This window comes from Heptranchias perlo, chromosome 15 (assembly GCF_035084215.1).
Source record: "Heptranchias perlo isolate sHepPer1 chromosome 15, sHepPer1.hap1, whole genome shotgun sequence".
Classification (NCBI taxonomy): Eukaryota; Metazoa; Chordata; class Chondrichthyes; order Hexanchiformes; family Hexanchidae; genus Heptranchias; species Heptranchias perlo.
This window is the reverse complement of record NC_090339.1, coordinates 50,492,965-50,519,674: the sequence shown is the minus strand read 5'-3', so window position 1 is coordinate 50,519,674 and position 26,710 is coordinate 50,492,965. Positions and strand designations below refer to the sequence as shown.

Genomic DNA, 26,710 nt, shown 5'->3' with positions numbered 1-26,710 from the left:
TACAGGGCATCTGGAATGCACCAGTGCTTCAGTGCTGAGCCAAATTACAGGGTCCTCCACTGGCATGTTGTGTGCTGACGCTTCAATGCTTTCCACGTTAGCATTATAAAATGAGAGTTTTGACTTCACACAAGTCAGAACAGAGAGGTTTTTGCCATGAAGGGAAAGAAATATTTGAGAATAAATGACCAGGACAGAAAGATGACTGTCCAGAGCTGCTATTGCACACCATGAAGAGGCAGACTAGGAATCGGTTCATGAGAAGCACAAGAGTAGTTCACATGTCCACCTGCTCAACCCCTGGAACTAGTAAAAAGGAAAACAATTTAAAAAAGAAAAATTGTAAATTACACAAGAGATGTAAGCAATAACATGAACACAATTTTATTGCATGTAGCTCTATGGAAAGCATTTGTGATAAATATAAACACTATACAGAACTCTAAGCCAGTCTCCCATTCACAGACATGGTGGATTAACATTAAACTGCTAAACAATATTTACAGTGGAAGACACAGCAAGATAAAGTTAGATATTTTTAACCTTCTGTTGTGTGGTGCAGGAATAGCAATATAGAGTATCAACCTTCTGCTTTTCTGTACAGCCAAAAAAAAACTATGTCCATTTGTCAAATTAATTTACAGAAGGAATACAATTGCTCCATCTTTGTTTTCTTTTATTTTACAGCAGCATACTATTGTCTGGAAGATGCAACTTTTATTTTGTATGTATGAAATGAGGGAAGGTACCTGTACATTCCATGGTGAAAAGGACCATACAAGCAATTCTCCCTCTTCTCTGCTCCCCTTTCCCCCAATTTCCAACTATTATGGAAATGACGGCAAGTAGATTAGTCTTTTGATGCACAAAAATGATAGGTACTCTACATTTGGTCAGAAAAGGGTGCAAGATAGTTACCTGATTTTGAGGAAACCCCTGCAAATTATTAGCCTCATCACTTATGCCTTTCTCTTCACATGGAAGCAGGTACCTGCCCTCATTTGCTTTTATGTTGCTTTCCACCACTGACCATTTTTTAAAATTATTTCTTCCGTACCTATCAAGTGATATGTAAATCCTTATCCGGAAATGGCTTTCCAGCACAATACTGAATAATTTAGTTAACTCTAAGCTACAACTAGACCGAGGAAAAAAAAATGCATATTGTATATGCCATACCCATTTAGCCACAAGTTGGCTTTTGAGGTTACTGTATGAAATCAGCAAGCAGGTCGTCAGTGCTCAGTTTCGTACACTAGTAGCTTTCAGGACCTAGGTGGTTGTTTTGTTTGCTAATCTGCATGACGATGCTGGTATTCGTTTCTCAGCCTATGTTGACTATTTCATAACTATCAAAAAGAACTCAAAAAATAACCATTAGTACCAAAATGTACCAGTCCAATTAGATCGGCTACATTTTTCATTCAGTACCCACTGGTACTAGTATATTATCTCTAGCTATACTAAATTCAGAAAACTATATAGGATTCAAAACCCCTTAAATTAGAACTATAGTGGTCTTTCAGTGGATGTGTAGTTGTGAACACCACACACCGCACCCCATCCCCCACCCCAAATCACTTTTTTGCCAGTTTGGCTCTCTTAACAAAATGATATTCCTATCTTTATTATTAGATTCATGCAGTATCTGGTGTTTATAATTATCATTGAACCACATAGTACTCTCATTGGGATGGGACAGTATCTAGAATTCGTACCTCACTATTACAATTTTCAGCACTTTCTGTGGTACAAAACCAGCATGTAGCATTTGTACCTTTGTTACCACTGGTGCAAGCTGAAGTCACTGGTACAAGCTGTACAGTCACACTATCCTGGTACAGGTCTAGTACTTGTTATTTGTACCAATCATAATACACACTGAACAAGTTTACCAGTAATCTGATGCCAGAGAATAACTTTAGTAACTTTGCTGCACAATGCAACATACTATTTTCCCCACTTCATAATTACTGTAACCATCTTTATTACCTTTTTACTGACATAGCTCTGCTTCTACCATGCAAACAGACTCATCACACAGTGGCTTAAAATTACTCAGTACATACATCATAAGCAGCAAGGGGTTTAAGGAAGTAAACAAATCTTGGGGTACTGTTGACATCACTGGAATTTTTCTCTTATGATGCCATCAGGACTGCTCAATTAAATGTGCGTCACATTTTTTACTATATATGTATATAATATAAAATCCTTATTAATGCACATCAACCTTTATTACAACATTCATGATTGGTTGAGGCTTAAAAGGAGAAGGCATGTGCTAGATCATCAAGTTTTTATTTCTAGTTGTGTATGAGGTGTAAAACCCATTGCTTTTTAAATTATATTTTCAGGAGTTCTTCACTAGTTTTGTTTTTATTTCAGATTTTCAGTAGGTGTGTTTTTCTTTCTATTTCCTCTGTTGTGGACTTAAAACAATGACAGACAGCTGGGTGACTCAAGTCATAGAGATTGCCTTGAAATATTTAAGTTTCCTAATGGAGAAGTCATTGCAATCAGTCTGCTTTCAGTCCAATTAGCTCACTCCACCTAAAGGTCTTAAAGGTGTGATTGGTAGTGATCAGTCTAAAAACCAGCAGACCATGAAAACATCAATATTAGGAAATAGATGTTCAAAAAGCATCCGCCCTTGGCTGAAATCACTCTGATCTGCCAGTTTCAATGACACTGAAGAGATACAAGGTATCACAGAGGAACCCTGAAAAAAAGTCTAAAACAATGGACATAATAAAAGACCCAAAGTATGCAAACTGGGTCCTCCATTCCTAGAGCTGCCTTCCTCTAAGTTGTAAAACTTGGTAGAGCAACATTCAATTGGAGGTTATAGTAATTACTGTAAAAAGTGCAGATGATAATAAGTTAAATATTTTTGGACCACTTTTCCCACATGAAAAAATATTTAATATAGAAAGTGAGTACTGGAACTAGGACAACGCACATATTGTAGAACGGCTACCCACTTTGAACTGGATTTAAAATACTAACAGAAAATAGTCATGTCATATTTGACTGGCTGAATTTTATTTTAATAGTTGCTTACTTAGGAGCATTCCTTACAGTAAAGTCCATTTCATTAAAATCTGTTTAGGGGCATTCTGAAACATGGCTCAACACAGTGAACCCCAGATGGTTAATTACCTCAGTAAATATTCGCTGAAAGCTAGATTCCTAGGCTACCAATACAGTCAGCATGATATTGTAATAAGGTAAACAAATCAAGATGGCTGATTTCCTGCATGTGGATATAATGCAAACCAGCTACTTTACCCGTTGCTAATTATCCAAATAGTTCACCCCTTAATTGCAAAAAAAGTTATTGCCTCCCATCCCACATACTATTCTCAAATTGAGGGGGCAAGCAAACAGGCAATGTGCACACTCTGCCAAATACTAATGTGTGAAAAGGGTCCACACATTTCCAAAATTCCATTCCCTACCTCTAGAGGAAGGGCCTCAGCTTTCCAGACAGCCAAAGGCAAGATCATAAATCTCCAGTGCAGCTGGATGGGGAAGTAGGGGACCAAGGAGTATGAAAAAAGGAGCAAACTTGGCGCCTATAATTTTATGGCATAGAAATCTGATTCATCTTATGCCATGAGACAACCAACTTCTCATTCCTCTCTTTCTACATGCCCTTCCCTCCCAAATAAGACTTGCTTTCTTTATAGCTGAACAGTAAATTAAAATGAAAATAGCCTAGTAACAGCAAGGGTTTCAATGCAAACACCTTCAACTGGACATACACATTGCTTTGGTGTGTATCAGACTACTCCCTCACTGAAACTGTACCTTTTGCTGACCTGGATTAGTTGGATTTAATAAAAATTACTTATTTCATTTTATAGAAACCACTTATTAAAAAGCTGGATGTTTTTAATGTACATATTAATGCTGAATTTATGAATAACAGACAGGTCAAGTAAAATGAATACTATACCCAACCGCTTGGATTAATTTGTACTTGGTAAGGGGAATCATTGATTACTTAGACAAGAGTGTTAATGCACCTTTTAAAAGCAGCAAGGGGATTTCATATCTTCCTATTGTTCAACACATTGCTGAAGGGTAGCACCATGGTCCATGATCTCACAGTATCATAAAAATAAACACCATGTCTCATGATTCAGGAATATGTATGGTGGGAAAATCACTAAGTTTTAGTCAAAAACCCCCCAAAAAATCCAATAAACCTGATTTAAAACATTTTTGAATATTATGTACATCTAGGTGACATATAGTACCTTTTGAATAACCAATTGCTTTAAAAAGTGACTTTTCTGTATTGGGCACTGCATCTCTTTGGTTACTGGTGCTTCAGAGTAGTCCGTTAAACTTCTGTTTCAATTATACCCTTTATTGCAGGCGCTGCTGATGTGTTTTCTTAAGCAGTACTTGAGAGCTACAATAAAATTTGGCACAATTTTATTTGGAACCAAAATTTCTTTCTTGAACCTAAATAAATATAGTTCATCGTGCACCAGTAATTAAAGCTGCATTATTCCTCAACACAAAATACATATTTTTTTTTTAATTGCTGAAGCCTTCTCATGGATCTCAGTTTTACACATTAGAAAAGATTTCTGCAGCTTAAGCTGTCCAAAACTGCACCCAACATAAAAAAAAACACACCTTAAAAATGACTAGCTATTTTTCTGACAAAGAAAAAGCAAAAATAATAAAAATCACACACAAAACGGTCAAACTGAATACATGAGAAGTGTACTGCGAGCAAAGTGGACCAAGGGACACGGAAAAGAAAAATCACTATTGACGATGATATTTGGCATCATTCCCACTGCAGCTGTGCAGAAGAGGATGTGGAGATGTAGCAGTGATATTACAAAGGCAGTGTGTCACAAAAAAGAGTTAATTAACCCTACAGAGGACAGCTACGAAGAATACTGCAAATGTCAATGACCGCTTTTTAAAATCATGCACTGTGATAATGATTTTTGGGAGAATACAATTTGCACATTCATTAAGAATAAATTCTGTCTGTTGGGGATACTGAAAGTGGATTTTCATTTGCATTTACACAGTGCCTATGCAGATCAAGAGCCATCAACAACACCATAGCTTTTAAAGTGAAATAAAGCAGCTTTTAAAAACAGAAAAAAAAAGTATCCTAGTAAACTGAAATTCGCTGAGGCATAACTGACAGTGAACAGATCAAATACCTGATAAAAGAAACTTTTAAATGGGTTTACAAATATTTTCGTACAGTTTGTGACCTCAAGGAGAAGTTAGCTTGCCCATAAAAGTTTGAACTTCAGGTCAACCTTTGCTATATTCACAAGGTTTAACAATTTGGCCCACTTGGCTGGTGGCCACACAAGAGTTGCAACATGACTGCTTTGAAACCTAGCACAAGTTAAAGCAGGGAAGAGGAAAGCAATGAACTATGTACAGCTGGTCTGAGAAGCTGTGTAATACCTTAGGGACCTGCTGAACTACCCAAGCTTGGTTTTCTCAAAGTTGTAATACATGAACTTAAACAATAGTCTAGAAAACTCACCAGTCGTTTGTAAGGATTAATTTCCAAAACTGCCACCCCTCCAAAATAACTTAAATCTGGATGCATAGTAAAACAGAATATACTTACTGATACCGTGGAACATACAAGATGTTCCACGAGTGACTGCAAATTGCTTACGGACCACTTCTTGTGAAATGTTTTCCCATACTCCACCATGGATGGGTAGCAATCATAGCAGTTGTAATTATCTTATGGTGCTACTCAAAGAAAGCCAGTTAGTGTTTAAACTGGGGAACATTGTTAAAGAAGATTTTTAGCAGGTATTTTTTGTGAACAACTGTATTGCAAAAATGATGAACACTTAACCTTTACTTGTTAACATTCAAATGGATTTAAAACATTTCAGTAGATAGGTTCTCATTAGCTATGGCTCTTTTTTTCTTTTTTGCTCAGCTGAAACTTGCAGGAAGAGTGTCTTTTTGTTGAAGGAAGTACCAAAAAGGCAGCAATTTGTGTTCCTGTTGAGATCCATGTGTTGATTTTTCCCACTTGTGCTCACGGGAAAACAGCAGGTATGTGTATATTCTTACAATAAGGTGATTGCTTCAGACAGTACCAGTTCCATCGAGCGGGTTGTACATTTGCATGGTAGGTACACTCAACCCTTTCCTCTGTGGGCATGGATTTAAAATCACGTCGGCGTACTTAGTCTGCAGAAAACAGAAAATTAAAGTCGTTAAAAACGGAGTACTATAAAGTACATATGGCAGTAAACCCCTGCCTTGTCCAGTTCAAGATTTCAGTCTAATTTTACACATCAAACTCATTCCAGATATGATCTCTTGCAGTTTACAAGAAAACCTAGTCACCTGATTAACACTCACTGCTGCAAATCATAACTGGCCAAGTGACTGGTTATGAAGTGCTGCATGGTAAGTGAAGGATAAACAATGCAGCCTGTTCACTATTTTGTATTTAGAAATAAGCTTTTGCAAAGCATCACTTTTACATTAAAAATATACATTAAAGACTTACTTTTTAGGAATATAAAGTTTCAATCCTCAACTTTATTTGAAAAAATATTTTTCCCATGCTATGAAACTGCACAATAGTGACCTAGGACAACTCTCTCCATCTCTATAACTATGACCTTTGGCAGGAATCACTAGGTACTGATCAAGAGTGGGAAAAACTGGTCTGATTTTCCTCCTACATACTACCTGAATATTAAAGCCAATTACAGTATGAATCATGCACAGACCCGGAATTCAACTCAGGACCTTCGTGGGTCTGGGCTACAAGTATTTTTTTGAACTTTTAAAAAAACTGTACAATATCTCACGTATGATCAATATGCACTAAGGAGTTGTGAACTGTTTATTCTGAGAACTACTCAAAATATTAATCTTACATATCCGATTGAAGCCAGAGCATTTCCAGCAGCGACCTGACTTCCTGCCCCCACAGTTACCTCTGGATTCTCCCAAGGATCTATCCCTGGCCCTCTCCTTTTCCTCATCTACATGCTGCCCCTTGACCATGTCGTCCAAAGACAAGGTCAGCTTCCACACCAATGCTTAGCTCTTCACCACTGCTCTCGACCCCTCCATTGTCTATGTGTTGTCAGAATGCTTGTGCAACATTCAGTTTAGGATGAGCCACAATTTCCCCCAATTAAAGATTGGGAAGACCAAAGCAGTAGTCTTCAGACCCTACTGCAAACTCAACCGTTCCCACTGATTCCATTCTTCTCCCCCGCCTCTGTCTCCGGTTCAACCAGACCCTCTGCAACATTGATGTCCTACTCAATCCTGAGCCGAGCTGCCAATTCCACATCCTCTATCACAAAGACTGCCTATTTTCACCTCCATAACATTGTCCACCTCTTTGGAACCCTCATTAATACCCTTGTTACCTCCAGACTCAACTTTTCCAATGCTCACCTAGACAGCCTAGTATCCTCCACCCTTATACACCTCAGCTCATCCATAACTCAGCTTCCCGTATCGTCTGATGTCGCCAGGGGGCAGCATGTAGATGGGGAAGAGTAGAGGGCCAAGGATAGACCTTGGGAACTCCAGAGGAAAGTGCAGGGACAGGAACAGACGCCATTGTTGGAGATGCTTTAGCTGGGATTGGATAGTTAGGAGTGAAATCAAGTGAGGGTAGTTTCACTGAGCTGGACAATGGAGCAAGATGGTGTTATTGACTGAGTCAAAGGCTACAGAAAAGTGGAGGACAATGAGGGACAGTGCACCATGGTCACAGTCTAACAAAATGTAATTTGTGACTTTGATTAGGGTCATTTCAGTGCCGTGGTAGTGTCGACAGTGTCAAGTCAACAGGACTCCTAGGTCTCTCAAATTCGTCATGTTATTTTGATACCAATCAAGGAGTACATATGTCACCCACTCTTCCTATATGAAGTACTATACACTTGTCATTATTTTGCTCACTTACATGTCATCCAACTCATTTTATATTTTCTGGATGCCTCTTGATTTCACTATCTGCAAATTTGGCAAATCTGCATTGAGTTCGAGTCCAAATCATTCTTGCAAATTAGAAACATTAGTGGTCCCAACAATGATTCCTGAGGCATCCCACACAGTAGAACTCCCCCAACCCAACATAACTCCACTTACAAGTACCCAATGTTCTCTACCTTTCAGTTGATTTCTTATTCATTCCCAAGATTTACTTTGAATTCCTGCAACTTCAAGTTTAACTAATCGCCTGTTGTGTGCAACTGTTTTAGAAATCTTGGCAAATCATATTATAGGGCTTTCCAGTCCACACTTGAGTTGTCACTTCCTCAAAAGAGATGTCAGGCATGATCGCTCTCCTTTACAGTCACGCTGACTTCCTCTTATGATTTTGCTTTAAAAAGAGGGCTAAAATACACATCCAGAACTTGAGCACATATTCTAGACCGACACTTCAGTGCAGTACAGAAGTGCTGTATTGTCAGATGTGCAGCCTTTCAGGGGAGAGGTTAAGCAGAGGCCCCATTTTCCTGTTCGGGTGGATGTAAAAGATCCTACAGCATGAAGAGGAACGGGTGTTTTCCCAATGTCCTGAACAATATTAATTCCTGAATCAACACCACCAAAACAGATTATCTGGTCATTTCTCATTTCTGTTTGTGGGACCCTATGCAAAAATTGGCTGCCACATTTGCATACACAGGAACATAAAAACAAATAGGAGGAGTAGGCCATATGGCCGCTCGAGCCTGCTTTGGCATTTAATATGATGGCTGACCTTTAAACTCAACTCCACTTTCCCGCCCAATCCCCATAGCCCTTGATTCCCTTAGAGTCCAAAAATCTATCGATCTCAGTCTTGGAGATACTCAACGACTGAGCATCCACAGCCCTCTGGAGTAGAGAATTCCAAAGGTTCATCACCCTGAGTGAAGAAATTCCTCCTCATCTTAGTCCTAAATCACCCACCCCTTATCCTGACACTATACTCCCCAGTTCTGGACTCTCCAGCCAGGGGAAACAGCCTCTCTGCATCTACCCTGTCAAGCCCTCTAAGAATTTTATATGCTTCAGTGAGATCACCTATCATTCTTCTGAACTCCAGAGAATATTGGCCCATTCTCCTCATAGGACAACCCTCTCATCCCAGGAATCAAATACAAAACAGTAACCATCCTTCAAAAGTATTTCATTAGCTCTGAAGCATTTTGGGATATCCTGAGGATGTGAAAGGCACTATAGGAGTGCAGGTTCTTTTTTTAAAAAAAAATGAAAACTGTAATTTTCAATACTTTAATGGATTACTAAAACATAGTGAGGTCAAATATTCTATTCCTGGTGTACTACTCACAGTATAAGAAGCATTTTCAGAGTAATTAGCATTCCCGAAGAAAACACAAAGTACACGTTTTATGTTTCCCTTCCAATGAGCATAACCGTACATTTATCTACACTAAAATCCATCTGCCATTCTAGAGTCTGTTACTTAACATTCAAGGGGTTCAGGACCAGTTATCATCCTCCCTCATACTTATCACATGGCCACACAGCTTGTGTCACCAGTAAGTGTATGCTACAGTAGTACAAGAGCTATTCGCCATTTCATTTACAAATAATTTGAACAGCAGGGGAACTAAAACAGATCCCTCTGGAATTCCACTAGTCACTAGCTCCCAATCTAATTAGCGAATTTGCCATCAATTCTATGTGACGTAAATCTTCTTTACAAGGCACATGCATGGAACTTTTATCAAATGTCTTCTGAAAAACCAAGCCTACGTCCATTACTGTACCCTAAAGAACTGATTAGCTCCTTAAAAATTCCAGCATATCTGAGCCACAACCCGTTACTTCCAAATCTCTGCTGATTACTCATCACCCCTTTAAACAAACACAGATAGCATTCCATAAAATGCACATAAGCATCTTTGTTCACTATTAATGGCTAGGCTAACTGGTCTAGAACTACCAGGTTAATGCCTCACTTTCAAAAGATGTAAAACCTGCAGTTATACAACTCCTAATCATCAAACCCCAAGATTACAATATCATTTTTAGAAATACGAAGAGGTTAGGAGAGATGTCAAAAAAACTAGGGAAGCAAAGAGGAACCACAGAGGAACCACGAGATTAAACCATCAAGGAATACAAAGAAATAGTAAAGTATTCTACAGACACAAATAACAAAAGGGATAGGGCCACTAAGGGATGCACAAAATAAACTCAGAGGTAATGACAGCGAAATGGCAGAAATATTGAATAGTTACTTTGCCTCCATATTTACCAGGGAGACTAACAAGTTGGGCAGGACATTGGAAGAGGTCGAAAAAGATATTAAAACATTTAAGATGGGGGGGGGGTGGTGGGGAGAAGACAATTGATAAACTAATCAAACTAAGGGAGGATAAGACCCCTGGCCCGGAAGGATTGCATACACGAATATTAAAAGAAGTTAGGGAGAAGATAGCAGAGGCCCTATTACATACATACATATATACACACACATATATAATAATTCATTAGAAAAGGGAAAAGTGCCAGAGGACTGGCAGATAGCTAGTGTTATTCCTGTATTTAAAAAGGGAGATAGAACAAGTCCAGGGAACTATAGACCAGTTAGCTTAATGCCAGTGGTAGGAAAGATAATGGAATCTTTACTCAAAGATGTAATTGAAAGACATCTAGAGAACAAAAATATAAAAGAATAGTCAGCACAGATTTCAGAAGGGAAAGTCGTGCTTGGCCAACTTTATTGGATTCTTTTCAATAAAGAGTAGATGAGGGTAATGCAGTTGATGTAATATATTTGGATTTCCAAAAGGCCTACACATTATAGACTCATGGCTAAGGTCAGAGCATGTAGAGTCAGAGGACAGGTAGCAGAATGGATAGCAAGCTGGCTACAAAACAGAAAACAGAGTAGGGGTTAAGCGTAGCTACTCACACTGGCAAAAAGTGGAAAGTGGTGTACCACAGGGATTGGTGCTGCTGTGTTTTTCACAGTTGTTTTCACATTATTGTTCACAATTTATGATTTGGATTCGAGAATCGGAAATACAATCTCAAAGTTTGTAGACAATACCAAATTGGGGGGTGCAGTTAATACAAAAGAATGCATCAAAATGCAAGAGGACATTAATAAATTTGCATGTTATTGGCAAATGAATTTCAATAAGGAGAAATAAGAATAAGGAGACCACATACTGCTTGGACAATAAGAGTCTAAACGGGGTGGAGGAGAAAAAGGGATCTGGGGTACATAAGAAATAGGAGCAGGAGTAGGCCAATCGGCCCCTCGAGCCTGCTCCGCCAATCAATAAGATCATGGCTGATCTGATCCTAACCTCAAATCTAAATTCATGTCCAATTTCCCTCAATCCTTTCTCTCTCCAGAAACACAGCTAATTAATTGATTTTGAACCTATTTCTACTGCCTGCTTTTAGTGTCCTTTCCTGGTAACATACATCTCACATCTATAACCCGTTGGGGGCATAAAGTTTCACCTGATTTTCCTTCTTTTGCCCTTGTCTTATCATTTGATAAATTAAGCCACGTTCTGCATTTACCAAGCTGGCTCACACTAAGTGGTTCTCATAGAATGATACAGCACACCAAGAGGCCTTTTGGCCCATCGTGCCTGTGCTGGCTCTTTGAAAGAGCTATCCAATTTGTCCCACTCCCCCTGCTCTTTCCCCATAGCCCTGCAAATTTTTCCTTTTCAAGATACACAAATCACTAAAAGTAGTGATGCAGGTTAATAAGGCCATAAAAAAGGCAAATCAAGCACTACGGTTCATGTCTAGAGGAATAGATTTGAAAAACAAAGTTATGTTAAACTTATATAGAAACTTAGTTCGACCTCACTTGGAGTATTGTGCAAAGTTCTGGTCTCCATATTATAGAAAGGACATAGAGGCACTGGAGAGAGTGCAAACAAGATTCACAAGGATGATACAAGAACTAAGAGGACATTCTTATCTGGAAAGGCTCAATAGGCTGGGGCTCTTTTCTCTAGAAAAGAGAAGGCCGGGGGGGGTGACCTGATCGAGGTCTTTAAGATAATGAAAGTGTTTGATAGGGTAGACGTATAGAAAATATTTCCACTTGTGGGGGAGTCCAAAACTAGAGGTCATAAATATAAAATAGTTGCTAATAAATCCAATACGGAATTCAGGAGAAACTTCTTTACCCAAAGAGGGACAAGAATGTGGAACGCGCTACCACAAGGAGTAGTTGAGGCAAACAGCATAGATGCGTTTAAGGGGAAACTAGATAAGCACATGGGGGAGAAAGGAACAGAAGGGTATCCCGATAGGGTTAGATGAAGTAGGGAGGGAGGAGGCTCGTGCGGAGCATGAACGCCGGCATAGAAAGAGCAGGGGGAGTGGGACAAATTGGATAGCTCTTTCAAAGAGCCGAATGGCTTGTTTCTGTGCTGTAGTTTCGATGCAACTTTAGGATTTAAAAGGCAAGTTGCAAAATATTCTTTTGAGAATCTTAAATTACACATTTTTCTCCACCTTCTGCCATGCAGCATTCTCGGACTACTACTTCAGTAAATCATCAGGTCATCTGTTACGATTTTTCTTATTCCTATGACATGGTAGAGTTAAATAACTTGGTGTGAATCCACTTCCATATATGCCAAAGGACAGCACAGTATACATACATTACATTAGCATTTATATAACAAAATTAACCCCCCCCCCCCACAGTTTTAAAGTTCTGTTAATTATACTTTGTGTTTACAGATGTTATGAGTATGAAAAGTTATGCACTTTCTGAAATGGTCTTGCAGCAGTCAAAAGTATTAAATCAGACCAAGTAAAAAATGTATTAGGTTTACACTAGAATGATCAACATTTACACATAGACGCAGCCATAGCATATAACGTCCTTTGTATTAAATATAAAAGTCAGACTGGAATTCTGTAGGGGACCATTTCTTAATACCAGACAGAAACATGGGAAATATTTGTCTAATGCAAAGGATATTTTAATTGATGCACCCATTCCTTCTGATAGAAGCAAAAGGCTGTCATTTGCTTTTTTGTTTTTTCTCCCTCATTTTTTTGGTGAATGTTGGTACTCCCTCAAGATGAGGGACAATAGTAATGTGGAATAAACATTTTTCAGTTTGGATACTTAGATTCAAAATTTTCAAACACAACCTCAAATTCCACCTCCAGTACAACATTTCCATTTCCCACACCAGCCCTCTCTCTTTGTTGGTTCAATTTGTTTTGGAACAGGCTATACGTATCCCAACTGTACTACAGCAGTAGTTTCAGACTTCCATGTTTATACAAATGGTAATGACAGTAAACAGGTTTCACTATAAATATAATACAAAACAGAATAAGTTTGTGACCTTAACATTCTATTTTGAACAAACAAAATGGCTTAATGTAGTAAATTCACATTCTGGCAATTGATGCTGAACTGGCTAATCCACACATTATGTACAGTAAAACAGGATGTTTCTATGGAGCAATTTACTGCAAGGCAGGCAAGATTGACTAAATAATAGCACATGATACTGCTCTTAAGCAGGAATTGTCCTGCTCGGAAAACCCAGATAATAAATGTCACTTTGAAAAATTAGGGCTCTGCAAATTTGACAGTTCACTACACAGAGATTAATTTTTACTGAACTAGTTTCAGTGTTACTGCAGCAACCTAGATCTCAAAAATGTTTGTTTATTGCCTCAAGCAAGCAGGTTTTGTAATATACATTGGTTATTTTCTATTAATATTCTGTATTATGGCCAATACTTTTAATCTTGTCAACAAATTTACAAGTGTTATTATAAAACCACAAACAGTGTTTACCAACAGAGACACTGGTGAGCAGTGGCTGCAATCACTTTACAGCCAATGAAGTACTTTTGAAGTGTAGTAACTGTCGTAATGTAGGAAACGCAGTAGCCAATTTGCGCACAGCAAAGCCCGACAAACAGCAAGGAGAAAAATAACTAGATAATCTGTGTTTTTAAAAAAAATTAAGTGATGTTACTTAAGGGATAAATATTGGCCAGGACACTGGGGAGAACTCCCCTGCTCTTCTTTGAAATAGAGTCATGGGATCCTCTACAACAACAATTTGCATTTGTATAGCTCTGTAACATAGTAAAATGTCCCAAGGTGCTTCATGGGAGCGTTATCAAACAAAATTTGACACTGAGTCACATAAAAAAGATATTAGGACAGGCAAGAGTTAGGTTTTAAGGAGCATCTTAAAAGGAGGTAAGCGAGGTAGACAGACAGAGGTTTACAGAAAGAAATTCTAAAATTTAGGGCCTCGGCAGCTGGAAGGCATGGCCGCCAACAGTGGGGCGATGGAAATCAGGGATGCACAAAAGGCCAGAGTTGAAATAATGCAGAGATCTGAGGGTTGTAGGAGGTTAGAGAGATAAAGAGGGGAGAGACCGTGAAGGAATTTAAACACCAGGATGAGAATTTTAAATTCGAAGCGTTGCTGGACCGGGAGCCAATACAAGTCAGCGAGCACAGAGGTTTATGGGTAAGTGGGACTTATGTGCACCCGGGGAGGCAGACGGGACTTGATTTAACATCTTATTTGAAAGACGGTACCTCTGACAGTACTGTGCTCCCTCAGTACCGCACTGAAGTGTCAGCTTAGATTACACGCTCAAGTCCTTAGAATGGGACTTGAACTCTCAATCTTCTGACTCAGTGATGAGAATGCAACCACCGAACCAAGGCTTACATGAAGGTTTATTGAACAAACTTAGTCCAATATTAAAACACAATGTAGATTAACAATAAAAAAAATTGGGAGATTTCTAAACAGATATCAGATTTGATTGTTACAGTGGAGACTAGAAATAAGCTATATTTGTTGATTCAACCAGCAATGGTGGTAAATTATCAACATTGTTAGTTTGCAAATTAACTACCTGCTAAGTAAAATATAATTTCAAAGCTTTCAGCTGGACTAGTTTCCCCAGACATGTACAGATAGCATGTGCAATAAAGGCAGAAGCATTTTTTTCCACCTTAGAGGAGGGCTCAAGTTTGGGCTGCTGTATGTGCATCCTACACTATCACCCCAGTACTTTAATTCTCTTCTTATTTGAAATATTTGTAATGTAACATGTTAAAAGCACAGTCAGTACAACAACAGAACTACTGATCAAGTAAACAAAAAGCAAAATACTGCAACAACAACTTGCATTTATACAGTGCCTTTAACGTAGTAAAACGTTCCAAGGCACTTCACAGGTGTGTTATCAAACAAAATTTGACACCGAGCCACATAAGGTGATCAAAAGTTTGGTCAAAGAGGTAAGTTTTAAGGAGCATCTTAAAGAAGGAGAGGGGTAGAGAGGCGAAGGGGTTTAAGGAGAGAATTCCAGAGCTTAGGGCCTAGGCAGTTGAAGGCACAGCTGCCAATGGTGGAGCAGTTAAAATCAGAGACATGCAAGAGGCCACAAATGGAGGGTTGTAGAGCTGGAGGAGGTTACAGAGATAGGGAGGAGCAAAGCCAATGGAGGAATTTGAAAACAAGGATGAGAATTTTAAAATTGAGGCATTGCTGGACCAGGAGCCAATGTAAGTCAACAAACACAGGGGCGATGGGTGAACAGGACTTGGTGTGAGTTACAGTAGGCAGCAGAGTTTTGAATGAGCTCAAGTTTATGGCGGGTAGAAGATGGGAGGCTGGCCAGGAGAGCATTAGAATAGTCAAGTCTAGATGTAAAAGGCATGGATGAGGGTTTCAGCAGCAGATGAGCTGAGGCAGGGGCAGTACTGGAAATCTGAAAACAAAAAAACAAACAAAAAGGCTAGAAATACTCAGCAGGCCAGGTAGCATCTGTGGAGAAACAGAAGTAAGTCAGCTAACATTTCAGGCCTAAAACTCTTCCTCAAGACTGCAGATATCAGAGTGCTACTATAGCTTGTGGAACCACCCACAATATTACTCACTGTCCTCAAAATATGGCAGAAAACTGGGAAAAGAAGAAAACATGAACTGTTACTTGCAGAAGGGGGAAAATCTAGTTTTGTCACAAATATGATTGTGTAAATGGATTTCACTGTACTAAATTATACTGAACTGAAATGAAGGTATTCACAAATACAAAGTCAAAAGATATGGGGAAAAGGCAGGAAAGTGGAGTTGAGGTAAAAATCAGATCAGCTATGATCTCATTAAATGGCGGAGCAGGCTCGAGGGGCTGAATGGCTTACTCCTGCTCCTATCATCTTATGGTCATACATACTCAATGACAGATTAATTTTGTAGGCTAAAAGACTGACTCATTTAACCTTCAGCTTTATAACTTGGAATTCCAAAAACCAACAATCAACTGGCTGACTTCTGTTTCTCCACAGCTGCTGCCTGACCTGCTGAGTATTTTCAGCTCTTTCTGTTTTTGTTTACAGCTCAAGTAAATTGATCATTCGAGCTGCAATTACACAAATTACCTTTGGTGGCATCAGAACAACTAAGACTGAGGGGATAAAAGCAAAAACCACTCAATATTGTTCCGGTGAATCCAAAACAAAAAAAGGCATTAAAAATGTACCAACAGGTCATCTCAAGTATTATAAAGCTAGGTCATTGCAGCTAGTTCTGAAGTTACATTCAATAGCTATATGAGGGGACTCCCAGGTGGATAAAGCTAAAGGTTAAATTTATACTGAACTGAAAATGAAGGTATTTGCAAATACATGTGCAATGGTAGGCTGATTTTGTAGTCGGTTATTTAGCCTAAAAAAAATCCACCTGCCATTGAATAGCATTTACAAATATCTTCATTTCAGTTCAACATAATTTAGTGAAATCCATTTACACAAATGTTTGTTATAAATCTAGATTTTTATGTGTGAACTTAGATGGACATTATTTGACATGAGGAGCATCCGGCCAACCTAATATGGTTATCATTCAGCAGCTGCGAATCTGCAAATTTAAGCAAGGATCACTGGATAGCAATGAGGAGGAGGATCTCTGACTGGATTTATTTCTCTCTGCGTAGCTCAGAGACATTAAGGGTAATTGTAAGGACATTACTGCTCAAGTGCACATCAGGTAACTCAAAGAGCGAGCACCGAGCTTTAGACTATTCTTGCATAGTAAGTTTAGTACCACCCGAATAACCTGTATATCTGTATTGACAAAAACTTTATTGTAGATATACAAATAGATAAGCTACCTACACTTAATGATCACTTCATACTATATACTTATTGCAATAATTAAAATCCACACCCCAGATTTTAAGTCAAAATGCAAATTGCATTCTTTCCTACTGCAGTTATTTAAATTAAGTATAAACTTCAACTTCTATATTATGTAGACCTTTTTAGACTAGGAGTAAATTTTCCACTTGTGTCCCTGCTGCATGCCAAAAGCACATATTAAGCAAACGTGCACCCACTGCTTGTGATTTTACTTCAACCAAGGACAAAAATCATGGGGTTGTACAATTTCACAATATGCGCTTCCCAGCATGTGCTGGCAGCAGAAAATCTCTGCCATACTGGATGTTCTTCAAGAGCCTGTCTGATCTTGTGGGGGGGGGGGGGGGGGAGAAAGAGTAAGAGTAAAAGCAATGCAAAATAGCTGTTGCAGTCAGACGCTACATCTCAGAGAGAGGGATGGATAATGAAGGAACTGAAAAGAGAGGGGCAAAAAGTCTGATGAAATAAAAATTCAAGAGGGAGAAGCAGAGAATTTTTTCCCCTTAAATCTAAAAGTATATGAAGAAAATGGAAGGAGAAAATTGTAAAAAAGAAACCTTGCAACAGCAAAGGCCACTCAGCTCAAAAAGCCAATTCTCTCCAATGTAACAAGCAAAACACAATCCAAAATTCCTCAGGAAGGTGGTTTATACCAGGTACCGAGCCCATTACTGCCCTGTTAACGCCAGGCGAAGAAAGTGAAAATCAACCCCAGTGACAGTGATGGGAGTCTACTTCATATAATCACAGTTAGAAAAAATTTCCTACAATTCTCTAGCCCCGTTTGAGGTTTAATTATCTTGTAACTGTGTCCTATATTCTCTTGATAATTGATGGCAAAATTGTATTATCCATTCTTTTACATCACTTTAAAGATGTAAATTATGTTACCTCTCGTTTTCTCCAGTGAAAACAAATTCAGCTTTTTTTTTTAAAAGTCAATCCATATAACTTAAATGTGATGTGGAGATTCTGTGATTCTGAGACCTTGCAGGTAACACCTGTCTGTCTGCACACTGATTGCCTTGGCAACAGGCAGTTGAAAAAACTGTCTGTAATCACCAAGCATTGTTCTGTGAATTATAAATGCGATTTCATTTCGAGGATTTCATTTCGTTCACCTGAGGAAGGAGGAAGCCTCCGAAAGCTTGTGAATTTAAAATAAAATTGCTGGACTATAACTTGGTGTTGTAAAATTGTTTACATATAACTTAAATTAGAGTTTTAAGTCCCAGCATCATTGTAATTTTTCTCTATCACTCCAATGCATCCACCTTGTCTTTAAAGACAAGGTGATCAAAACTGGACTTTATACTCAAAATGTGACCTCATAAATAAGATGAGTTAAAAAACTTTTATTTGTAATCAAATGCCCTAGTGATGCATTCTAATTTGCCTCAAATAACCTTGCACCAATTGGACATTTTCTGAATAGACAATCACATCCAGATCTTTCTCCTTTTCTACTCATCAGTGGAACCCCATTCATTGTGAATGCATAGTCCTCCTTCCTTGTAGCAATACACTGCTTCATCTTAAATGCCATGTTATATATATTCCATTTCCTGAACACTGGCTATCTAATCATGTACCTTAGCGTCATCAGCAAATTTATTTTATCATTACTAATAGAATCCATTTCCATATAATTTATGACAACGAGGGTTCTAGGGGTACAGATTCACAAATCATTAAAAGTAGCAATGCAGGTTAACAAGGCCATAAAAAATGCAAACAAGGCATGGGGGCTCATTTCTCGAGGAACAGAACTGAAAAGGAGAGAAGTTGAGGGTTAAATTTGATAACCTCCGAATCCAGGCACGGGGTCGTGGTGCGCAGTTAACCCGCACCGGTCGTTCCAATGCAGGCAGCACGTGAGATTCGTGCTGCCTGCTCACTTACCTGATTCCAGCGCGAGCAGCCAGGCCTGGCTGCATTGTTCAGTGACTTCTCACCAGCAGCGGGGCCTGATATCACGTGAGTGGCTCGCACCTCTTAAAGACAGCCTGCAACTCTCATTTGAAAAAAATAAGATACGGGTCCACAGAGTCTGAACTGAGATCAGACATTGCACACGTAGCACACAGATGCAGGTCCTGTTCCTATGTTAAAACATTGAATAAAGGTTGCGTATTACTAAATCCCACATCCTCCAATCTGCACGCCAGACCTCACCAATCTGTCGATCTGAATTTGTACCAGGCCTGAGAGAGAGTGTGCACCAAAGTTCTCTGCTGATACACTAATGGCCTTGATGTAAGAGGTGGACATAAGGAAGGGCATCCTATATCCACTGGGGGGGCGGGCAAGAGGCCGTCCAGACATGTGCTCGGGAGTTAGTAGAGAACGAAGTCAATGCCAGGCACATGGCACCACGAACATGAATGCAATGCAGGAAAAAGTTCGATGCTTTAACACGATTGGTCAAGGTGAGTGAGGTCAACTGTCAAGTGGCATCTCCTACCAACTACAACACTAGTCACATCCACTGCTCCACACTACACCACCCCCATCACCCATCTACCAACTAACTCTTTCAATCAGTACTCAACTCTTCCAATCAGATTTTTCCTCTCTCATTACCTCTGTTGCAAGCCGCACACCCACAACTCACAGGTCACACGCTGGCAGCTATTCAACCATGACAGGCACATCACCCAAACATCCTGCAGGACACTCAATGACACACGTACTGCTTTCTTGCAGAAGGTGGCACATAATAGGAGGCAGCAAGTGGCAGTAGCATTTAGCCCCGCGAGCCTGTTCCGCCATTCAATGAGATCATGGTTGGTCTGTAACCTAACGCTATATATCCGCCTTAGCCCCATATCCCTTAATACCCTTGGTTAACAAAAATCTTTCAATGTCAGATTTAAAATTCACAACTGAGCTCGCATCATTTGCCGTTTGCAGAAGAGCTCCCCCAGAAACATGGAAAATAAGAGCAGGAGTAAGCCATTCAGCCCTTCGAGCCTGCTCCACCATTCACTATGATCATGGCTGATCCTCTATCTCAATACCATATTCCCCGCCATCTCTCCCCATATCCCTTGATGCCTTCTGGGTCTAGAAATCTATATAGCTCCTTCTTAAATATATTCAGTGACTTGGCCTCCACAGCCTTCTGTGGTAGAGAATTCCACAGGTTCACCACCCCTCTGAGTGAAGAAATTTCTCATCTCAGTCCTAAATGTCCTACCCCGTATCCTGAGACTGTAACCCCTCATTCTAGACCCCCCCCCCCCCAAGATGGGGGAAAACATCCTTCCTGCATCCAGTCTGTCTAGCCCCATCAGAATTTTATACGTTTCAATGAGATCCCCTCTCATTCTTCTAGACACTAGTGAACACAGGCTTAGTCAACCCAATCTTTCCTCATATGACACCAAGTCCCTGTATAACTGCAGTAAGACATCCTTGCTCCTGTACTCAAATCCTTTTGCAATGAAGGCCAACATACCATTTGCCTTCCTAACAGCTTGCTGCACCTGCACGTTTGCTTTCAGTGACTGGTGTACAAGGACACCCAGGTCCCTTTGTACATCAACATTTCCCAATCTATCACTATTTAAATAATACTCTGCCTTTCTGTTTTTCCTTTCGAAGTGGATAACTTCACATTTATCCACGTTATACTGCATCTACCACGTATTTGCTACTCACTCAACTTGTCTAAATCGCCTCAAAGCCTTTTTGCATCCTCCTCACAACTCACGATCCCACTTAGTTTTGTGTCATCAACAAACTTGAAAATATTACATTAAGTTCCCTCATCCAAATCATTGATATATATATTGTGAATAGCTGGGGCCCAAGCACTGACCCCAGCAGTACCCCACTAGTCACCACCTGCCACCCCATTTATTCCTACTCTTTGTTTCCTGTCTGTTAATCAATTTTCAATCCATGCCAGTATATTACCACCAATCCCACGTGCTTTAATTTTGCACACTAACCTCTTATGTGGGACTTTATCAAAGGTCTTCTGAAAATCCAAACACACCACATCCACCAGTTCTCCCTTATCTATTCTACCAGTTACATCCTCAAAAAACTCCAGTAGATTTGTTAAGCATGATTTCCCTTTCATAAATCCATGTTGACTTTGTCTAATCCCGTTGATATTTTCTAAGTCCTGTTATCACATTCTTTATAATAGACTCTAGCATTTTCCCTACTACTGATGTTAGGCTAACCAGTCTGTAGTTCCCTGTTTTCTCTCTCCCTCCTTTTTTAAATAGTGGGGTTACATTTGCAGCCCTCCAATCTGCAGGAACTGTTCTAAAATCTATAGAATTTTGGAAGATGACAACTAATGCATCCACTATTTCCATGGCTACCTCTTTTAGTACTCTGGGATGCAGATTATCAGGCCTTGGGGGTTTATCAGCTTTCAGTCCCATTAATTTCTCCAGCACTATTTTCTCACTAATACTAATTTCCTTTAATTCCTCTTCCTCACTAGACCCTTGGTTCCCTAGCATTTCTGGGAAGTTATTTGGTTCTGTCTTCACGGAAGAGGTCACAAAGTATTTGTTTAATTGCTCTGCCATTTCCCTGTTCCCCATTATAAATTCTCCCATTTCTGACTGTAAGGGACCTACGTTTGTCTTCACTAATCTTTTTCTTTTTACATACTTGTTGAAGCTTTTACGTTCCTTGCACATTTACTCTCACTCTATTTTTCCCCTCAATCAATCTCTTGGTCCTTTTTTGCTGAATTCTAAACTGCTCCCAATCCTCAGGCTTGCTACTTTTTCTGGCAACTTGATATGACTCCTCTTTGGATCTAATATTATCCTTAATTTCTTTTATTAGCCTTGGTTGGGCCATTTTTCCTTTTGTGTTTTTGTGCCAGAAAGGAATGTATAACTGTTGCAATTCATGCTTCGGATAAGATGTAAATCTTTTTAGCAAAGATAATACCAGCACTGAAAAGATATAACTAGCAGGGAAGACTGAACAGACTTGGGCTCTTTTCTCCAGAAAAAAGACTGAGGGGTGACCTAATAGAGGTCTTTAAAATTATGAAGAAGTTTGATAGGGTAGATATAGAGAACATGTTTCCCACTTACAGGGGAGTCCAAAATTAGGGGTCATAAATATAAGACAGACACTAATAAATCCAATAAGGAATTCAGGGGAATCTTCTTTACACAGAGAGTGGTTAGAATGTGGAACTTGCTATCACATGGAGTAGTTGAAGCGAATAGCATAGATGCATTTAAGGGGTAGTTAGATAAGTACATGAGGGAGAAAGAAATAGAAGGATATGCTGATAGGGTTAGATGAAGTATAATGGGTGGAGGCTCATATACATCATAAACATTGGCTTAGACCAGGTCAGCCAAATGGCCTGTTTCTGTGCTTTAAATTCTATATGTAAAACACAAAAAAGTGGTCCAGAACCCTGTGGAATTCCACTAGCCACTGATCACAGGCAGGACTATCACCTCCTGTTGTCTATTGCTTAGCCAATTTGCTATCAATCTAGTTATTTTATTAGTAATACTATGCATTTCTACTTTATCAAAATGCAGATCAAATGTTGTCCAAAAATCCAATCCAAATATTATAGCTAAAGGATATTACTCATCTAACTTATTCACCATCACAAAGAACTCAGTAGATGTGTGAGATATGATTTATGCCTTCTAAAATCAGTCTGACTTCCTTTTGTGACATCAGTACTCTTCAGATGAATATTAATAGTATCTTGTGAAAAGCTTTTCAGAATTTTCCCTACAAGTCAGGTGAATTAAAAATGCAAACCAAAGTAGGTTATGGAAAGGGTAAAAAATTTATGGGGCATGATTTTAACATTGAAAAATGGGTGGGTTGGAGATGGGCATTCAAAATCGCAACCATTTCTGACTCGCCCCCAACCTGCCCATCTCCGGTTTTCACCGGGGTGGGCGACCAATCTGCTCCCAGGAGGCTGCGGGCCTCCATTTTTGCAGAATTTGCAATTTCAACTCCTGGGGGGGGGGGGGGCTGGGATTCATAGGCCTTCCCCTTCACGCCATGTGAAAGAAAGCTCAAAACTGCAGGCAAATGCCTTTCTGGCATAGCTTGTGGGCCCAGAGGAGCAGGAGTGCTTCCCCCAGGCCCTAACCTACCTGCAACGACCCCAAAGATCACGGACCCCCACCCCCGATCTCTGAGCCCCCCTCCCCCAAAACAACAATCGTGAACCCCAGCGATGATCCCCCTCCTCCCACCCCCCAATGAACGCGGACCCCCCGATTCCGACACTCGTCTCCCCCCCCCCCCCCCCCCCCCCGCAATGACTGACTGACCCCAGCCCATCAATCTGGCTGCCTGGCGTGTGGGAAACCCGGAAGCAGAAATCATTACCTTCAATTGACTAACCCTGCCCGACCAGAGCAAATGGGTAGTTAAAATGGTGGGGGATGGGGAGTTCGCACCGTGCCATTTTAACTTGGAAGAAAACTTGTCTGAGAGGGTAGCCCACTCCAGGCAGGTAGGGGCCTACTTTACAAGCAAAAGTCAGGCCTGATGTTCAGCAGGGGTTTCCTGCCTGCTTCCAACATGTCCCGGTTTAATATCGGGGCTAAAATAGTTGTATTCGACAAGTAGTTTTAGAACATGAAAATTAGGAAAAAACAAGTCTATAGGTGGTCTCACTTTGCAACATTTAGGATTATGTGGCAGTACAGCCATCCTTTAAGCATAAGTAATTACTTTAATATAAACTATACATTTACCCTCCACTCCACAAACCTAATCCAGAATAAACCATAAACACGTAAACCACTACAGTTAAAAACTTCCACTGCCAAATTCTTCAGGAGATATTTGCTGAAACTTTCCTATCCACATCAGTTAGTTATAGTGACAGATAACAGTCCCAATATCAATCCTCTAATAAAATTCAGGGGAAAAAAGTCTGGTTTAGGAGTAGTTTAACATTTTAACTATTCTCAAAGGGGCAGGGATGAGGAATATTGTTTTTAAAAAAAGCCTAACTTTACTAGAAAGTTTGGCAGGAGGCAAGTAAGATAGAATACCATTTCTGGAGCTGTAAAATCCTAATCTTTATTTTACCTAAACACCTTTCTACAAAATCCTTTAGACGTTTTGATACACAAGTAGGAGCATGAGTTAGTTTCCTCCAAAGCCACACTCCAGTGATTTCTCTTCTTGATTGAATATACATACTGTATATAGGAGCACGATCATGGTCAGCAAAGTGATATACTTGTAGGACTGACCATTATTCATTTGTGACTCATTATTGTGTAGCTATCTTATCTCACAGTAGCCCATAACAGATTTATAATTTAATAATATCACCAAATGCTTCTTTGAGCAATTTCACTGGCCAACGACAATCACATTCTGTTTGCATCAACTCAATATTAATTGCTGATAGCCACTTGTTTGATTGACAAGCCACTGTCCGGAAAGGCAAATCAGGGAGGGCAGGGATTTGGTGGGTTCGACTGAAAAATAGGTAGGGCAGCTGGGTCAGAAGGGGATCCAGCCAGTGCCACAAGTAGGTTGAGTGCGCTTTTTGGGGTCACAAGTTGCAGTTTTGGGTGAGGGCCAGGATCCAGGCCATAGGATGCATTTTCTGGTATTGAATGTGGGAAGCACTCAGGGATGGATCTGACCAAGGACAAGACACCGTAAGAGGGAGAGGAAAGGTGTGAGGGACAGGTAAGCAGATTTGCTTGGGGCAGTACGAGGGGGAGGGAATGGTGAGCTGCAGGTGCTTAGGGTGGGTGGGTGAGTGAGGGAGGAAGGGAGATGGAGAAGGTGCGGGAACATGTGATGAGTGGGAAGAACAGGGATACAAAATGGAAGGAGGCAGCAGTAGCCTTTAACTCCTCTACCTACCTCCGAAAAGGCACTGTTTTTTAAAGCCTTAGTAATTTAACAGGAGCTCCCCAAAGTCATGGGGAAGCCTTTAATGGGAATCTCTCCTTGTAGTTTAAAAGCTTGAACCAGGAACTGGCTTTTAAAGTGCAGGTGCAGGATTCCTTAAGCAGCATCCCCATAACTTTTGGGAAAACAGTGATTTAAACTGAAACACGATAAATAACCGGGATTCCTCAAACTCAGGTAGAAGCTGTTTAGAGAATCCCATCCCTGCACTTTGAAAGCCAGTTCTTGTTAGGCTAGGTATGGGCTTTTGAAGAATGGATTGGAAGAGGTTTGGCAGTGGGAAGAAGGATACATTTAGCAGCAGTTGAGCAGGTTGGAGGAGCCTCACTGGAGGGAGGGCAGGGCAGGTACACCCAGCAGTGAGGAGGAGACATTATGGCAACAGTGAACAAGAGAGCATGGGCTTCATGGGGAGCGGTGATAAATAGCAAGGTAAGTTTTTGGTGTTGGGAGGTTTTTGAAGGCAGAGCTCGGTTATATTTTCAAATTTCAGCAATCACAAGCATCAAGGGAAGGAATAGGAGAGAAGCAGGACAAATCCAATCCAGCCAATTATCGCATCAGTCTACTCTCAATCATCAGCAAAGTGATGGAAGATGTCGTTGACAGTGCTATCAAGCAGCACTTACTCACCAATAACCTGCTCACCGATGCTCAGTTTGGGTTCCACCAGGAACACTCTGCTCCAGACCTCATAACAGCCTTGGTCCAAATATGGACAAAAGAGCTGAATTCCAGAGGTGAGGGGAGAGTGACTGCCCTTGATATCAAGGCAGCATTTGACAGAGTGTGGCACCAAGGAGCCCTACTAAAATTGAAGTCAATGGGAATCAGGGGGAAAACTCTCCAGTGGCTGGAGTCATACCTAGCACAAAGGAAGATGGTAGTGGTTGTTGGAGGCCAATCAACTCAGCCCCAGGACACTGCTGCAGGAGTTCCTCAGGGCAGTGTCCTAGGCCCAACCATCTTCAGCTGCTTCATCAATGACCTTCCCTCCATCATAAGGTCAGAAATAGGGATGTTCGCTAATGATTGCAGTGTTCAGTTTCATTCGCAACCCCTCAGGTAATGAAGCAGTCCATGCCCGCATGCAGCAAAACCTGGACAACATCCAGGCTTGGGCTGATAACATTCACACCAGACAAGTGCCAGGCAATGACCATCTCCAACAAGAGAGAGTCTAACCACCTCCCCATGACATTCAACGGCAGTACCATCATCGAATCCCCCACTATCAACATCCTGGGGGTCACCATTGACTAGAAACTTAACTGGACCAGCCATATAAATACTGTGGCTACAAGAGCAGGTCAGAGGCTGGGTATTCTGCGGAGAGTGACTCAACTCCTGACTCCTCAAAGCCTTTCCACCATCTACAAGGCACAAGTCAAGAGTGTGAAGGAATACTCTCCACTTGCCTGGATGAGTGCAGCTCCAACACTCAAGAAGCTCAACACCATCCAGGACAAAGCAGCCCGCTTGATTAGCATCCCATCCACCACCCTAAACATTCACTCCCTTCACAACTGGCGCACTGTGGCTGCAGTGTGTACCATCCACAGGATGCACTGCAGCAACTCGCCAAGGCTTCTTCGACAGCAC

At 40.4% G+C, this 26,710-nt stretch overlaps 1 protein-coding gene across 1 annotated transcript in view; it reads right to left on the bottom strand.

Annotated features, from left to right (window-relative positions):
- Positions 1 to 361: 361 nt before the first annotated feature.
- The window catches only part of LOC137333090 (insulin receptor substrate 2-A-like), a 66,860-nt gene continuing 40,511 nt past the window's right edge, over positions 362 to 26,710 (bottom strand). The window contains exon 2 of the mRNA XM_067997213.1: positions 362 to 6,210. Within this exon, the coding sequence (XP_067853314.1) occupies positions 6,206 to 6,210 (5 nt within the window). The 3' untranslated portion in view covers positions 362 to 6,205. The remainder of the gene's footprint in view (positions 6,211 to 26,710) is intronic.